The 17,890-nt window shown below is 42.8% G+C and overlaps 1 protein-coding gene across 5 annotated transcripts in view; it reads right to left on the bottom strand.

Moving 5' to 3' along the window:
- AAK1 (AP2 associated kinase 1) overlaps positions 1-16,647 on the bottom strand; it is a 91,391-nt gene extending 74,744 nt beyond the window's left edge. For all 5 annotated transcript variants that reach the window (XM_069942957.1, XM_069942948.1, XM_069942964.1 and 2 more), the window contains exon 1: positions 15,836-16,647. In XM_069942957.1, coding sequence (XP_069799058.1) covers positions 15,836-15,992 — 157 coding nt within the window. In that variant the 5' untranslated portion in view covers positions 15,993-16,647. The remainder of the gene's footprint in view (positions 1-15,835) is intronic.
- Positions 16,648-17,890: the final 1,243 nt, after the last annotated feature.

Raw genomic sequence — 17,890 nt, 5'->3', positions numbered from 1 at the left:
TAGTGCAGTGATATAAAACTCCCAGGGAGCCAGGGAGTCATGCACACAGCCATATGCTTCTCCCAGCCATATCCAGAGATTGGTGGCAGTCTAATGCCCCTATTACACGAGTCGTTTGGAGGAGCAAACGAGCGCTATTAGTGCTCGTTTGCTCCTCGTTCCCCGCTCGCTGCCGCCGCTATTCAACGCGGCGTCAGCAAGCGGGTGAGTGCGGGAGGGGCGGCGGGGAGCTGCTGCGGGGGCTGCCCGGGGGATCGCTGATCGTCCGGGCAGCCCATAGGATATAGCAGCGTCTGCTGCCGACGCTCCTATTCAACGGAGCGACGGCAGCAGATCGCTGCTATATCAGTCGCTTGTTTTTCAACATGTTGAAAAACAAGCGACTGCAACGATCAGCCGACATGAACGATGTCGGCTGATCGTTGCACTCTATTCCACGGGACGAATATCGTTCGTAGCGGCCGATATCGGCCGAATACGAACGATATTGCTCCTCTAAACGACCCGTGGAATAGGGCCTTTAATTTCCAGTCTCAACTGATCAAATCTTTTGACGTTTCTCTGTGACATGTCAAAAGTTTTAATCAAATGTGTACAGCCAGCTTTAGGCACCTCTCTATTTAACCAGAACCCTGCTATATACTGATAAGGGAGAAGAACCCTACTACTGTCTTACTTTGGAGAACCCTTTGGTTTGGCTAGTATGAGATTTTTCCTTATTCCTATTAGACAAAGTGATTTTTAGCAATTAACGTTAAACGATCGTAAACAAGATTGTTTATCATTAACCTGAAATTGTTCACCATAATACACAGAACGATAGTCATTAGTTACTATCGTTACAACAATCGTTACTGCGATCGTTTACTCCATCTGATCCCAGCAAAATGAACAATGTGCAATTATACTGAACAGTTAGTGAATGCGGAACGTGAGCAAACTAACGAGGAATTACAGCGAACTGACGGGGAATTACAGCAAACGATTAATGATGATTTTAGGGTCAGATCTAAATCAACGATCAACGACACAAGAGTAATTTTTCAATTGTTGCCTGCAGTTACACAGGACGAATATTGTTTAAATTTGAAAAATAATTTTCTGCACGATAATTGCCCCATGTAATAGGGCCCTAAGTCCAGGCCATTGAGTGTCTAGAATGAAAATAGCTGAGCTATTTCGAAGGCATCTCTCCAACCAACCAGTAGACTGTTCTTGTTTGTACTGGCAAGGGGCAAACAACCCAAAAATATTGTCAATAGATGGGCGACTCCTCACTTTATTAGATACATTGGTTTGACTAGTTCCTTCATTTAGCAGAAACACGAATACACATAATTTCACATATGTTGGCCATCTCTGCTTGCACGTATGGAGCGAGTCTACTGAGACCAGCGACTGGACGCAACATCAAGTGAATAATGTATATGATGCCTGGCGAGAAATACTGAAGTACCAGGGGATGCAGGGGGTGAGTAAACCTTGTTTTTTTTTCTATTTAATCCCAATTCAAGCTCTAACCCAGTTTCCTACAAATCCAGAACATGTATAACCTGTAAGTGCCCAGTACGTGTATTTGCCCCGAGTTTGATCCCTGACTTACTCTGACAATATGACATTTATTATCTGGGCTGGTACACCATCGTGACAACCATGTCTCTCTTACTTTATTTTTAATTAAAGTTACAAAAAAAATAAAATAAAAAAAAATAGAATCTGCTTGCAATCCAATAATGATATTAAAACCTATTCATGTGGATAATAAAAGATTAAAATAGAAACTAGCAACAAAAAAAAATCTCACGCCTGGGAAGATTTTAGTGGCCTGAAGCTTTTACATATGATGTTCGCTACTGAATGTGAAAATTCTCTATATTTTCCTAAGACTGTCAGGAAATGGCTGAGCAAACACAGCACAGGCCTGATCTGAACTGCATGTCAGGCAAGAAACACAGCGATGGGAACAGCCGCACCCTGGGACGCTTACATTTTCATTTATACAGCTGGTTTCAAAGGAGCAAAAAGTCCGCTCCGTGAAGGAAAGTAATAAATGAGAATTTACTAAGATCTGGCTATTCTGTTAAATATATCAGATGTGGGAATATGATCACCTAAACAGGACAGGTCAGGAGCAACCTTCTTCTACTTCTGCATTGTGTCATTCCTCTGTTATTCCTCTAGGGGGCATCTCTTCCTGGTCAGCACTGATTGGACAGTGTCAGTATGTAAGGACACGCCTAACTGATAAGGTTACATGGTAACGCCCTGTTGTCAATTTAGTTCTACACTTCCATGTGGAACAACAGAGGGAGGGGGACAATACAGAGTTCTAAGAGAAGATGATCCAGGATGGGAAATGCAAGGGTTTCTTTTTTTTTTTTTTTTTTAAACTGACCCTTACACAGACAAGTACAGATTTTTTGGCGATCATTTATGTGGCTCAATTAATCCTGTGACCAGGCCACATGAACGATCACTGGATCATTTGTGTGGCCATTAAAGGGGTTGGCCACTTTATGGTAAAATTATTCAGTATAGTCAGATGCACAGCCTTCTTTACAAAGGATTATGTGCAGCTGATAAAGATTGAAATGGCCGTAAAAAAAAAAAAAAGATGTGATCAGTCAAAGGGTGTTTTTCCGTTTGCCGGCTATCACTGTCAATTTTACATGGGTTTATTCCTATAAACACAATTATTCGTCTTCAGTGCTAAAACCATGACTGTGGTGCACTAATACACTTCCAGCAACGTCAAGTGTGACCCTTATACACTGACTGAGTCCTTAATTGTAAGACCAGGGAGTTCAAGGGCTACTTGAAGCGGACGCATCTACTAGAATGTCTCTATTTTGCAGGATGTTGCTCTGGAGGACCGCAAGAGTCTGTGCATTACATGGATGCCCATTCAATTCACTGTGTAACTCTTTATTTTCCTTGCTGCATTTACTGAGATGGTACTGAGTGCTATTAGCTTGTCTAGTGGCTCCTCAATGCCAGTCCGCTAAGTGCCAGGGGACCCGCCATATAAAGAGTGGTCCACAGTGGACAATTTATCATAGAGACTAAAAAAGTTTGAAAATAGAGAATTCCTATTATAGCGAATAAGGCATCAAGTACAGGAGTATTAGAGCTCTAATCTTTAGTCATCAGTTATGGTTCAGGCAGCACGAAACCCTGACAGACTCCCTATGTACTATCATGTATTCACTACAATGCTGCAGCATCACAGAGGAGTCATGGTTATACAGCCATCCAGGGTAGTCAGTAGAGGTGGTCCTCATTGGCTTGCCAGCCAAACAAGAAGGGCAGGGGGAATCCAACCGGAACCACTCCATGTCTTGGGGACCTGTTCCCAGTTGGTATGAAACGCAGTAGAGAGGGAGACTGTCAGTGGTTTACACTGCCCATGATTCAGACAGCATTAAAATGATGACAGGTTCCCTTTAAACAGAGACATAATACAGCATCCTATGGGACCATACTAAATCTCTTAAAAGTCTTCAATTTCATACACAGGCTATTTCAGTCCGATTCTGTAAGAAAATCTCGCCATGCTCCTAAGGATACCATGTTACTATAGAATTAATCTATAATACTGGAGTACTATACAGTGACCCTTAGTATACAGCTAGAGGGTCTCAATCGAATAGTGGTAGGAGTAGCAATATTACTGCTACCGATGAACTGCTTGTAGACTAGAACTGCCATAGGGGCTCCATCATGTATATGGAAGAGAAACTTTTAAGGCTGGGTTCGCACTGCGTTTTTGCAATCCGTTTTTTTCATCCGTTTTTTTTTCAAAAAAACGGATGAAAAACGGATGCAGTTGTGTGCATCCATTTTGATCCTTTTTTCCATTGACTTCCATTTAGAGACGGTCCGAACCGAGTCCGGTTCGGGTTCGTACGAACCCGAACTCTCGGTAATGATTCCCGCTGTCTGCCCGCTCCGTACAGAGGCGGATCCAGCGGGAGGACCGCCTGGAAAACTGGGATACAGCCATAGCCATAGGCTGTATCCCAGTTTTCCAGGCGGTCCTCCCGCTGTATCCACCCGCTGCACGAAGCGGGCAGACAGTGGGAATCTGATGCTGAGCGTTCGGACCATCCCTACTTCCATTATAAAAAAAAACGGATCAAAACGGATCCGTTTTTTTTTTTTTTTACGGACACAAAAACGTTGCTGACACAATTTTTTTTGTCTGTTAAAAAAACGGATCCGTTAAACGAATTGCAAAAACGCAGTGTGATCTCAGCCTTACAAGGTATGTTTTATGCATACATCAACTGTGTGGCCAATAATTTGTAAAATACTGCACACTATAAAGTCAATGTGGGCAGTCAGGCGCTGCTGGGATCCGGCACGTCGGAGATCTGGTGTCTGTGTTATTCTTATTTTTCTGCTCCTATGATGGAACAAGGCAATGGAAAGAATTATGCAGAGTAATACCCAAGATTGTCAGTCTTTGGGGATACACATTGATGTACTTTCCCATAGAACAGCTTAGAGCAGTGATCCCCAACCTGTGACTCTCCAGCTGTTGCAGAACTACAACCTCCATCCGAAAGCGACAGCTGTAGGGCAACAGGTTGGAGGAGATCTCTGGTTTGGCGCTTCATATACTGGAGCTTATAGGATTACACATGTAACCTCTCCCCGTCACATCACGTTTATTATACATGAAATGTGTCTGGTTTAGACATTGGATGACAGCTTTTTCCCCACGGCAGTGGGGAATTACACATAAGAATGGCATAGTGTTTTCTTATGTGTAATGCATTGTGTCCTGGTCTGTGTTAAAAACACTCATGTGAATATGCGCCGTATCGGATATGACATTCACACTCATACTTTTTTTTTTTTTTAATAAAATTTAAAACAAAGAAGCTTTGCAGATTTATACTTTGTGTCTCCAGCTGAAGACCTATGTGTTTCCAAGGTTACAGACTACAAAGAAATTCTGCGTAGTCTGACCCTACACTCTCACTACTTTCTATCTGCCAATGTCCACTTAAGGGGACAAAGTGACGCAATATTATAGAGGCATGTAATGGATAGGTTGAAGTATTCCCCCCTGCAAAATATCAGGAAATACGACCATTGTTACAAAATAAATAAATAAATAAATCCTAAAATTATTGGTGGTGCTGAAAAGCATTTGCTTTTACACATTTAAATGTAAACCTTCCAATAATAGAAGAGGGAAATAACACAAGAATGGCAAACACAAAGAGACGATAATAATATAAAGAAATGCATTGGTCGCTTCCAGAAAAAGATTATTTTTCTACATTTGTCTTCGGAAAACATGGGCCTAAATCTGTGACTTATCTTATTACCATGGAAACAAGTAAAGAGACTTCCCCAGCACAACAAAGGCCTATGTGACGAAGCAGATAACTCTGGTCTATCAAGTTCAAGGAGGATGTATTGTATGCATACAGCGCCATAGAAGCTCTAAATCTTAAAGGGGGTTTTCCACTATTATTGAAATTTCTTAGTTAGGGCAATATTCAGTTTTCAATTGGAATCATAATTTTTCCTATGTCTAAATATTGTTATAGTGACACCTACTGTTCTTTCGGGTCCCTCTAGGACTGGCCACCTGATGTGTCCACTGCTGGTGGGAAGAAGCCACTTCCAATGTGCTGATCCCTTTAACCCAGCTTGCAAAATAGCAGGAATTATTCCATCGCCCCATGTATACGAAAGTGGCCATGGGACTAAGCTACTGAGCAGGTGCGACCACCAACACTGGACACATCTTCCATGAGCTGGAAAGAGAGATGATACACAGTGATGTTACACAGTACAGGGACAATGCAAAGAGGAATGCCACAAAAGTGTTATCACAGTATAGAGGTAAAATACACAGCCATGTATAATGTATACAGTGATGTCATTATACAAGGGTAATGTATACAGTGATGTCACAATGGTGTGGATATATGTCATACAATGATGTCACAGAACACAGATAATATACAGTACATAAATAATGCAAACAGTGACACCACAGAATAGAAATAACACCTGCAAAAAGAGCCACAGCCGTCATGAATACAGCGACTTCAAAGAACAGGAAGAAAAACATAAGAATACTCACAAAGGAAAATGTACACAGCAGGCGTGCAACAAGTAACCGTGGGGATCCAGAGCAAAACATTTCCCTATCCACCATTCACCGCCATCAGTAACTGTACCTCCCCTCTATGCAGCGGGTCACTATATGGGCACCTGCACAGCTATGTCATTGGCCGCTTCAGCTCTGTCCTCAAAATCATAGCACTGCCAACACGGCCCGATTTACTATAGATAGGCCGTCAATGGCTCCAGTAAGAAAACCCTGCGGCATTATTTCAGTGAAAATACAGACATGGAGAGAAGGAGCTGCTGCACCTCACACCTATGGCTGACACGAATGCCTCTCAGCTACGTTTAAAAACCAAACGACAGATGTTGGTATATAATTCGATCAAACCATATTAGGTCAGCACTCGATAGCTCCCGGAGATCTTCCTGTGTAATAGGGGCTTTAGGGTCCTATTAGATTAAGCATTTTTTTGTTTTCTCCAATTAAGAATAAAAACTGACAAACTAGCCTTTTTGCGAACAACCAGTCACTATAATACAAGAAACGATAGTCCTTAAAGGAGAAGCGCGGCGAAAATTTTTATTAAAGTATTGTTTTGCCCCCCAAAAGTTATACAAATTCCCAATATACACTTATTATGGGAAATGCTTATAAAGTGCTTTTTTCCCTGCACTTACTACTGCATCAAGGCTTCACTTCCTGGATAACATGGTGATGTCACTTCCTGCATAACATGGTGATGTCCCGACCCGACTCCCAGAGCTGTGCGGGCTGTGGCTGCTGGAGAGGATGATGGCAGGGAGACAATGAGGGACACAGGGAACTGGAGGGACACTGAGCATCCCACTGCCATCATCCTCTCCAGCAGCCACAGCCCACACAGCTCTGGGAGTCGGGTCGTGACATCACCATGTTATCCAGGAAGTGACGCCTTGATGCAGTAGTAAGTGCAGGGAAAAAAAAGCTCTTTATAAGCATTTCCCATAATAAGTGTATATTGGTGATTTGTATAACTTTTGGGGGAAAATACAATACCTAAATAAACATTTTTGCCAGACTTTTACTTTAAGTTTAGTATACGATCATAATACCGAATGAACAATGTGTACATACACCGAAAGATTTGCAGACAATAATAATGACGATTTTATGGTCAGATTGAACAACAGATCAACCACATACAAACAAATTTTGGTTAGTCGTTTAATGCTGGCCAGCATACACATGGAAAGATTATCACTTAAACGCGAACCATATAACGATTTTTCGCACGATAATCTTTCCATGTAACAGGGCCCTTACATAAGTGGCCAGAATAATCCTTACTACGGAGATCAGAGTCCATTACACTCCCCAGGTACTGCTCTCCTGGATACATATATACATCTGATGCATCCATTTCAGAAACATCATAAGCCGGATCCAATGGATTTCCTTGGCCGTTCTCTATCGCTCACTGACATTTATTGGTGATTGATGGCAGCCTTGACCTCCTACATAAGGTAAAGTGCTCCCGGCCTTCAAGACACAAGTCGTACTGCATTACAACTATTACAACATAAGGGCAGACTGCGGTGACATTATACAGCAGAGATGGGGAACCTTCAGACTTCCAGCTCTTACAAAACTACAATACCCTTCATGCCTGGACAGCCAAAGCTTTAGCTTTGGCTGTCCAGGCATGATGGGAATTGTAGTTTTGCAACAGCTGGAGGTCGGAAGGTTCCCTATCACTGTTATACAGGAATGACAATACTTTACCCTTTGTTTTTATATATGGTATTGGTCTCCTCAGATGGGCCCAAAAGCCTGAAGGGGCCCTCTGCTTTTCTATAGTTACACCCTGGGCTAGACATAATACAGATTACTATTGACTTCAGACAATGGAAACTACAGGAAATTTTCCAAGGTGACCTACATGTTATATAGCAACGCTCACACTGCTAGAGGGATCAATTGTGATAGGTGTATTGTTCTCATGTAAAAAACACTCTAAAACATTCATAGCGTAGTGATACAACACTACAATATATGCAGCAATGTATAATAGTAGACGAGTAGGTCTGCCCACCCTCTAGGCGAGTGCTACTCACTTTTTTATCCAGCTGATAAATTACCTATGGTTGTCAGCGTTTTTACTTGTGGCTGTGAAAGGGTTATTCATTCCTGTACACAGCGCTGCTGGGGACTATGACTGTGCTGGATTTGAGAATGAAGCGAAAGAGGAGAGGCCTGGGCATCCCATGGGCATTTTATAATGAAGCTTTGTAAACCATCATCAGCCGGAGAAACACGCTGAGCCAGCATAGTATAAACTGAGAGACGAGAGGGATGGAGGGGAGAGATGGAGAAACGTGAGTAAGGCTAAAAACGTGACGGAGGATGAGGAATGCCTTGTGTAAGGGAGAAAACAGTGCAATGGATTACAGGAAGCGCATAAAAAAGGCTGAAATGGGTCAATGCAGCATCACCGACGTGTTTTGTAGGGCCCATAAACTGTAATTATTAGTCCTTCTAAAATACCCATCATAGCTGCGAAGAAACACGTCCTAGAAACGCTAAATACTTTTTCTCACCTTGGTTTAGCATCTTCAGTGCCGACACTGGCAGAGAAGCAATGCATGTGCAGCACACCTCTAAAGCCATCCATAGATATAACAATGATCACCAATATTAAGGAAAACTTAAAATGTTTGTCCAGGCTTACAAAAATATGGCCACTTTCTTGCAGAAACAGCACCTCTCCTGTCCTCAGTTTGGGTGTGGTTTTGCAGCTCAGTTCTATTGAAGTGAATGGAGCAAAATTGTAATACCACATACAACCTGAGGCCAGGGGTGGTGCTGTTTTTGAAAGGAGGCAAAAGGCACAGACTCCTTTGCTCTAATACTAAGCAACTCCCCTAGCCACTAGAATTAGGGTTGTAAAATTAAAAGATTGGATAAAGCACAGCTACATTTTTTTTTTTTTTTTGCAAAAACAGCACCACCCTTGTCATCAGGTTGTGTGTAGTATTACTATTCAGCTCCATTCCCTTTCATGGAACCAAGCTGAAAAACCCAAACACCAAACAGGAGGGGTGCTGTTCCTGGAAGAAATCCAATGACATTTTACAGACCAAAAATAGCCAAACTCTTATAGGGAGCTTTAGCCAGATTGGTTCGAAAACTCCTAGTCAACTCCAATCTTGATTAAAGGGGTTGTCTAGCGAAAATCTTTTTCTTTCAGATCAACTGTTGTCAGAAAGTTATATAGATTTGTAATTTACTTTTATTAAAAAATCTAAAATTTTCCCATACTTATTAGCTACTGATTGTGATGCAAGAAATGTTGTTTTATTTTCAGTCTGACACAGTACTCTCTGCTGACATCTCTGGCCGAGACAGGAACTGTCCAGAGCAGGAGAGGTTTTCTATGGGGATTCATATAAAACCGAGACAGAGTTCCTGTCTCGGCCAGAGATGTCAGCAGAGAGCACTGTGTCAGACTGAAAATAAAACAATATTTCCTGCATGACATTTAGTAGCTAATAAGTATGGGAAGACATAAGATTTTTTAATAGAAGTAAATTACAAATCTGCATAACTTTCTGATACCAGTTGATCTGAAAGAAAAAGATTTTCGCTGGACAACCCCTTTAAAGTTCAGCCATTCTGGTCTCTACTGCAACTTGAGCAGCGAGGGATGGTTTCTGCTACAGCAAGCTGCCTCCTACCTAGTATTGGAGCAGGAGAGAGGAAGCCTTTTGAGGACATTCACACCATACAGAGCAGAAACTCAAAGCCGAAACTCGGTCAAGGACTGGCCAGTGGGTCTGCAGGTGGATAAGCCCTAGTGTAATTCAGTTATAGTCCCTTTAGGAATGGCTTATAACTCTGACCTCACATACCCATGTGAATTCTGTCATGTCAGATGACAGGGAATAATGCGAGAGGTAACTTATGACTTGTTCTTCCATAACATCCGAGTTACCTGAACCAGTTTAAGGGCCGGTCATGTGTACCTTCAGTTTACATAGAACACAAAGACAAATACTACCATCAGTTATGAAGCATGAAACCTATTGTATGTGGGAATCTGGAATATTGTGACCTGTTACCTGACAATTTCACTGCTGTCAGGCCCTTAAAGCAATCGCCCATGCTGTAAAACGACAGCATTCCTAGAGGTAGACCGACCGGACGGGCCACTTTGACAAACACAGTGTTCAATACTGATTAGATACCTGCATAGATAAGCAGGATCAGGTGGAAGAGAAAACCATTTTGTTATCGGATTAACTAAAGATTTACAGAGAACTCTTTATTTTTTTTTAGATCTCAAAAGTTTTCAGATTTACCACTCACTGTGAGAACTACAGTAGTGGATACATAATGCAGCTCCCAATTCACTAGTTTGTTACCATTTAAATACTACTTTCGTTTTATATTATTCCAAAGTATGAAAAACTTGATCCCATTACCCTCATTTCACCTACAGGAGGTAAGGGAAAATACGGCAGTGTGAGCATACATGCTGGTGCGTACATAGCTGAAACAAATTTATTACGAGGTATACATCCCCTGTATGTTGTAACCTTCAAAAAAATGCTGGAATTTTTGGAATTGGTATATCAAGGACACATTACACTTTCCACAAGTCATCGCTACGGAGGCACCGAGAAGAAAGGTATGTCTCTTACCTTCATCCTCTGCACCATTCATATGCAGTTAGTCATTTACTCCTCAGTCTGGTAGAAGCACCGTTAGAAGCACTGCAACGCCCCCATAACGTTGATCTGGCCCACACCTGGCCAGCCCACTCCACACGGCGCCAGTCTATTCCCAGGTACAGGGCCAGCTTGAAGCACTGGGGGCTTGCCCACTCTATTTATATGATGATTTCCCCTCCCATCTGTGACGCGGCTCAATTATATTCAATGGAGGTGCATCACAGAGGGGAGGAGGCTTCATAACACAGGGGGGCAGCAGGCCCGCTTCCACTGCTTCATGCCTGACTGGTGCCCAGGAATAGACTGGCACCGATCCATTCGTGTAAAAAAAATGATGGTACACTCACTTTAAAATATGGGTCATTTAGCTTTAATGTATTTCTTTGGACTTCACCATAAACACTCATCTAAGCATGCATATTTATTTCAAGGGTCAAAGTGGAATAAGGAAAATAAACGGTCGAGATGTGTGGATTACATTTGTCATTGGGGAATAGCAGAGAAGCTCCAATAGTTGGTTGACACTGTAAAATCACCTGGTTTAGACTACTTACTTCAAGTGTACTTCAATTGTCTGGCAGCGGTTTACCCCTCCTCTCTCCCTTTAAGAGCACAAGTATGTTGGACCAAGCGTATTCATGCGTAATGGAAGAACAGGACAGAGGCCAACAGCTACTGCAGGTATATGTGCACCACTAATCTAAAATAGACTCCGAAGTCCTTTCCGTTACGGACTGTGCACGTAAAGTGTAAATGTAACCTAGCTCGCATGATTGTAACACCATAATAGTCTAATTTTTAGGTATAAATCTGATTTTCCTAGACAACACTGTTTTACATGAGTAATAATGCACAATGAAGGAATTCTGCCCTATACATTGTGTGCAAAAGGCCTTGGTTTTCCTTTACATTGTTTATGCGTCATCCACACAGTTCTATACTATAGATAGGATATCTGCACCACTCGGCATTGAATTATGAAGTGTATCTCTTACAAAGAGACCACCTATATGGAAGATAAATGACCCCCCTTCTACGGTGGCGACCAGCTCACCCAGTCCGAATGTTCACACAGCGTTTATTAGCGAGTGTGAACACGACACGTGCTCTATTTATATGAAACCATAGGACCTCTTTAACCAAAATCGCTGAAATTTCACCATGGAATCACAAAAAGAATCCTTCTGTGCGGTATTGTACTGGGGAGAAACACTCATGGAATAGTAAGTAGATAGCAATTATATGCTCTTTCAGCCTATGCTAATCCTACACAATTATACATAAATTTTGCAATGGCGTCCCTTTGTATACATGGTTCACTGATCTCCATACTATTCTGCGGCCAAGAGAGAAGCGAGGTCTTTATACAGTGACCTATGTACAGGCATATTCACACGACGTCCATACAGCGGAGGGAGGTATAAAAATAAAGGCCTCAAAGTTGTATAGAGCCTTAATATATCTTTGTAAGATGTTTTTCTGTCAGTTTCTGTACGAATCTAACAGTAAATGTCATGTACATTGGACACCATGTTGCCATAGCGCTGCTTTTAGTCGAGAATAGCTTATGATATACAGTGTACCACAGAGCACCATATGGCGGCACACAGGGCACCATACTATGGAGGTGTGCGTACTGCCATGTGTGTATAACTCTACTGTGTGAATGAGGCCTATAGAATACACGTTGCCCATAGCAACCATGGCTCATTCTAATTCCAGACACTGAAAGCTGACTGGTTGCCATTGGCAACAACGTGCCATATATCACCACACTAGCTTTTAGACCTATCCATTATAGTGGATTTTTACGGAGAACACAGTTTTATAAATTTTACTCTGTATGCTAGCCGGCCAAAAAAAAAAAATTATACGTTATATTTAGCCATTTATGGCGATTAGGAATGTGTTACCGACGCTAAGAAGAGAAATTGAGTCGGCCATTTTGTGGGCTGGCCCCATACTGCTTAGTAAATGGTGAGGCTTCCTCAGGTTTTATAAAGAAATGCAGACATCTGCCTTCGGCGTGTGACACTGACAAGCTACTTATACAACGTATATACTTCATGTGATGTGATCATGTGTACAAAAAAACTCCTGACAGGACCATATTTACCAGATCGCACGCTGACTGGAAATGCCTCCATGGAAAAATACTAATACGCCTCAGAGAGACCGCTGAATACACCAGGCCGAGCGTGCGTCAGAAGGAAAAGTACCTAATGCATAAGACTGTTCACAGAATACCCTTTTAACCCAGTAATAGATGAGGCTGCTAGGTATAGGACAGCATCCACCAACATCTATCACCACTTTATTATAAGGGTCAGTTCACACTGGGCAGATTTGTTGTACAGTTTTCTGCAACATAAACATCCATTCAAGTGAACAGGATTGGCTCTGCAGCACGCACATGGATTTCTGAAATTCCAAATTCAGATGTTAGTCTCACCTTTTTGCAAGAAACCTACCTAGTGTGAACTGACACCTTTAATAGCTGTTGGTCAAATGCTTGATTGTCTGATATACATATTCTTCCCAGCCTTCCCATAGACATAGCTATTCCTGCTCTTACTCTCTCCATACACATGCATATAGAGGTTTCTTATGAAACCCCCATATACATGCATGCGGCTATTTCTCCCGAAACCGCAATACACACGTACGCTCAGTTTAGCTGTGTGTGCATCTGTTCTCTGGGAATAAGCTGCTGCAAGAAACCTCAGGCGCCAATTTATCTCCCTTGAGAAGAAAGGTTCGGGCATGTTGAAATTCAATGACCATCATAAAGCAGTAGTTTCCCCAATCTCGGATAAACATCATATATACATTAGTCAGCTTCCAGAGCTAAATTTATTGGGTTCGGCTGATATTACAGTAGCATGCACATCCACCTTACAAGAGCTAAGAACCCATTTACACAGAAAGATTATCTGCCAAAGATTTGAAGCCAAAGCCAGGAATGGATTTGAAAGAGGAGGAATCTCAGGCTTTCCTTTATGATCTGTCCCCTGTTTATAGTCTGTTTCTGGCTTTGGCTTCAAATCTTTTGCAGATAATATGTCAGATAATCTTTCTGTGTAAATGGACCCTAAGGGCCCTATTCCACCGGGCGATTATCGTTTGAATAATCGTTAACGATTAACGATCTCAAACGACCGCTATTGCGAAAGAACTGAAAACGTTCACTCATTTCCATGGAACAATAATCGTTACTTATGATCGTAATTGCGATAGTTTTTTCTTCGCTATTTATTCGCTATTGCGTTCGTATCTATTGCGAACGACCGAACGATGTCTTATTCAATGAGAACGATTTGCGAACGAGCAGCGATAAAAATAGGTCCAGGTCTTATAAAGCGATCAACGATTTTTTCATTCGGTTGTTAATCGTTACTGCATTTCAACCGAACGATTATTGTTTAGATTCGAACGATTTAACGATAATCTGAACGATAATCGTCCGGTGGAATAGGGCCCTAAGGATGAGGTTGTGTGGGATGATTTACTTAAACACTAATAAGGCATCATCAATAGGTTACCAAGACGCTATTATTTAGAGCAGGGGTGTTGAACTTGTGTCCCTTCAGCTGTTGCAAAACTACAATTCCCATCATTCCTGGACAGCTTTAGCTGTCCAGGCATGATGGGAATTGTAGTTTTGCAACAGCTGGAGGGATGCGAGTTTGACACTTGTAATTTAGAGAAAGGCTTAATTAAAGGGAATTTCCAAAATAAAATAGGGGTTCCCATAATAATTTTCAAGTAATGAGACCCACAAACTCTAAATGAATAGTTAACCCCCAATTGAGACAAGGCCTCAACCCCGTCACCAAAGATGACCACCCTGGACCTTCATGTTCTAATGGTCACCATCAATACGACCAAGCTGATGGCACCATACATTCCTGACCAGTGCCCGTGTTCCCTCAATTTTCCATAGACAGATGGCCCCCAATACCTAGCACTAGAGTACACTGAAGCTTTGTCTGCAGGTTGGCCGGGTGGGCTAGCAGAAGACACAATGTCAACATAAAAGTATAAGTTGGGTGTTTCTCTGAAAATTACATTGACGTTTGATATAAACACATTACATAGCTGAAAACAACTGTAAACGGCAAAAAAAAAAAGTTTATAATAGTATCTAGATATATTACTGCAATTCCATAGGGGGCTAGACAACCAGTAGACACAATGACACACGTTAGAGAGTAGACAATGACATCATTCCTGACAGTGTTCACCAACATCTCCCTCTCCAGCTGTTGAAAAACTACAACTCCCATCATGCCTTGACAGCCAATGGCTGTCCGTGAACTATGGGTGTTGTGGTTTTGCAACAGCTGGAAAGCGAGACTTGGAGAACACTGGTAGATGACCGCTCTACAGAAAAGTAAAAAGGAAGAACCTTCTGTCTCTGGGGAGGATGACAACACAAACTAAGCCAGATACTATAGTATACAGGAATGCTATATTAGCTGTCCCATAGGAATAGATAGATATAAAAACTGCAAGTTAGTTACACCACTAGGGAGTAGTTCATAGCAATGTAAGGGCAATAGATAAGCAGCTATACTAATAGATACAACACACTGGGGAAACCTCTTAGATAAGACCACTCAAAACTGTACTGAAAAGTGGTCTTCTATGTGGGTGATGAAAATGACCACTACGAACAATGTATCTGGTCTGGATAAGAGGGTGGTCTTCTTTATAGGGGCACATAAAAGTACAGTAAATCTAATAATTTAGAAACTCAATGGAAGAATGGTTATAAGTATTTACACATTATACATGCAAGCACTAATAAAAAAAAAAATCAAGAACTGATCCAAGTAACTTAAGCATCCTGGGGTGGTCAAGTTCAATCGTTGATACAATGCAATATAGATGTATGTAGTTCAGTATTTTACCACACATTATGTACGGTATAAGGTGGATAAATATATATAATATATACATATAAGTAATACTATACCCGCCGCCCCATTTCACCCCAATGTCACCAACGTTACAAAACATCAGTCATTACCTTCAGCCAAAACCTCATCCACAGTCACTTGGTGTCTCCCGATGTTAAACACTCTGCCAATGTATCCAGTGCCCAGGCCGCTGGAAACACCACTAACAATGCCAGGTCCAGATCCACCCAATTCACGCCGGGAGTCAAAGAACTTCTTCATGTTCATGACCCCCCAAAAGAAGACTTCAGCAGGGGAAAACCAAGTGTATCCTTCTCCACTGGATCAGGCCAAATGATTCATTCAAGAGCCTCCCCACCCTTCTTACTGGAGATGTGGATGCCAAAATAAATAGCCAGGGAGGTCTGCTGCAGCAGCAAGGCAATCAGTCAGCCCAGATCCGGGTGTAAAGCTATAAATTCGGGTGACAACCCTGGAGAGAGCCCTAGTGCTCGCCTAGCACTGCATCCTGCCTATGACATGCACTGGAGGTGTCACCCATTAGGAGTTAGAGTGATGGGTGTAGTCTGTGCTCCCCATAGACCCTCATCACCAGGGTGCCCCCCGATTACCAGGCAGTCTGCAGCAGCACGGGGGTGAGATGCTCTGCAGCGCTGAGCTCCATGGAGAATTAGATGGGATACACCGTGTATGGGGACAGCACAGCAGCTGATAACTGGGTCTTAACCAGGAAATGAACCTGAACAGGAAATGACTTAGATTTACAAAAATCCTGCCCCCTCCTCCCTATCCCTTATGCCGATCAGCAGATAGCTTCATCATCGGTGGCTCAGAGCCCCCCCTCGCCTCCTCCGTGATGCCCCTTCCCAATGCAAAGCGAGGGTGCAATGAGTGTGCAAGCAGCGGCAGCACGGCGAGATCCTCTGCCACAACAGTGTATTACCCGGCCGCGCAATGCACGCTGGGTCATGTAGTCTTTTGGGAGCGCTGCTTTATGAGGCATGGCCGGCTCAGGAACTACAATTCCCGAGAGGCCGCGCCGAGCCATCTGCCTGTCCTTCTGTAGCTACGCCGTAGTGCTGCCGTGTTCTCTTACCTGAGCCTTGTGCCTATGACCTACATAGTGTTGTGGATGGGACTACTCTGACCTTTCCCAGCTGCCAGCCTGCCAGGCAGTACTGTTCAGCATGCATGGATCAGATTAGGAGGAATAGCCCTGTTAATGAATGGGTTATGCCAGGAATGGGTGCAGACAACCATAGATGTAGATGATCTGACCATAACCATAGAGACTGTGATGCCCCTAGTATTCATCAATGTTATAGTGACCCATGTTGCTGGCGATGATATTGGAGGAACAATAATGGCAGCCAGGACTGATGCTTGTCCCTACAGCTGCCACTGAACCGGCATGACAGCTGCCAGCCATATGTTAGAGAAGAAGCAGGCGGGTGGTGTGGCCGGTTCTATACTGGGTACCATGCGGTTGGCACTGGGTACATGTATACACTGGGACGGTCATCATTTGGGCACCACGTGGCTGGCACTTCTATATGAACCGTGTGGTTGACAAGGTTATATCAGTACTATTAGACTATGGGACACTACGTTGAAACTATAGTGGCACTGTTATGCCATTTGGCTCAATGTCTTACTATTATGGGGGCACTGGACATTGCTCTAGAAAGATAATGGCTGGCACTATTATGGGGACCCTGTGGCAGCCGCTGTTATAAGAATTTTTTTTTGATTGAAAATATCTTTATTACAATCAGTCGTCGTCAGGCATACATAAACTGTGACGCAGCACAGTTCAATAAATAAGACACTACATACTCAGCACCATGGTACAACATACAGCACAGGCTCCCTACGCTATACATCATACCACCCGCTACACTAGCATTCCCGCATACCTTAACAATCCTAAAACAACAAGCAATAAAGCAATACAGACAAGTGATGGGGTAAGGGGGGTGGGAAAGAGGGGGGTAGGGAGGGGAAATCACAGGCCCGAAGCTTTATTGAAAGACAACACAACACAAGGGGAGAGGGGGAAGGAGAGGGGTATCAATCCTCTTCTTCCTGGTCCGATCTGTCCATGATGGAATAGTCTCTGAGCAGGCTGTGGACCAGCCTGCGGCAGTCCAGAAAGGACATCCTCT

This window comes from Dendropsophus ebraccatus, chromosome 1 (assembly GCF_027789765.1).
Source record: "Dendropsophus ebraccatus isolate aDenEbr1 chromosome 1, aDenEbr1.pat, whole genome shotgun sequence".
Classification (NCBI taxonomy): domain Eukaryota; kingdom Metazoa; phylum Chordata; class Amphibia; order Anura; family Hylidae; genus Dendropsophus; species Dendropsophus ebraccatus.
The sequence above is the reverse complement of the archived record's forward strand: the minus strand, read 5'-3'. Positions and strand labels throughout refer to the sequence as shown.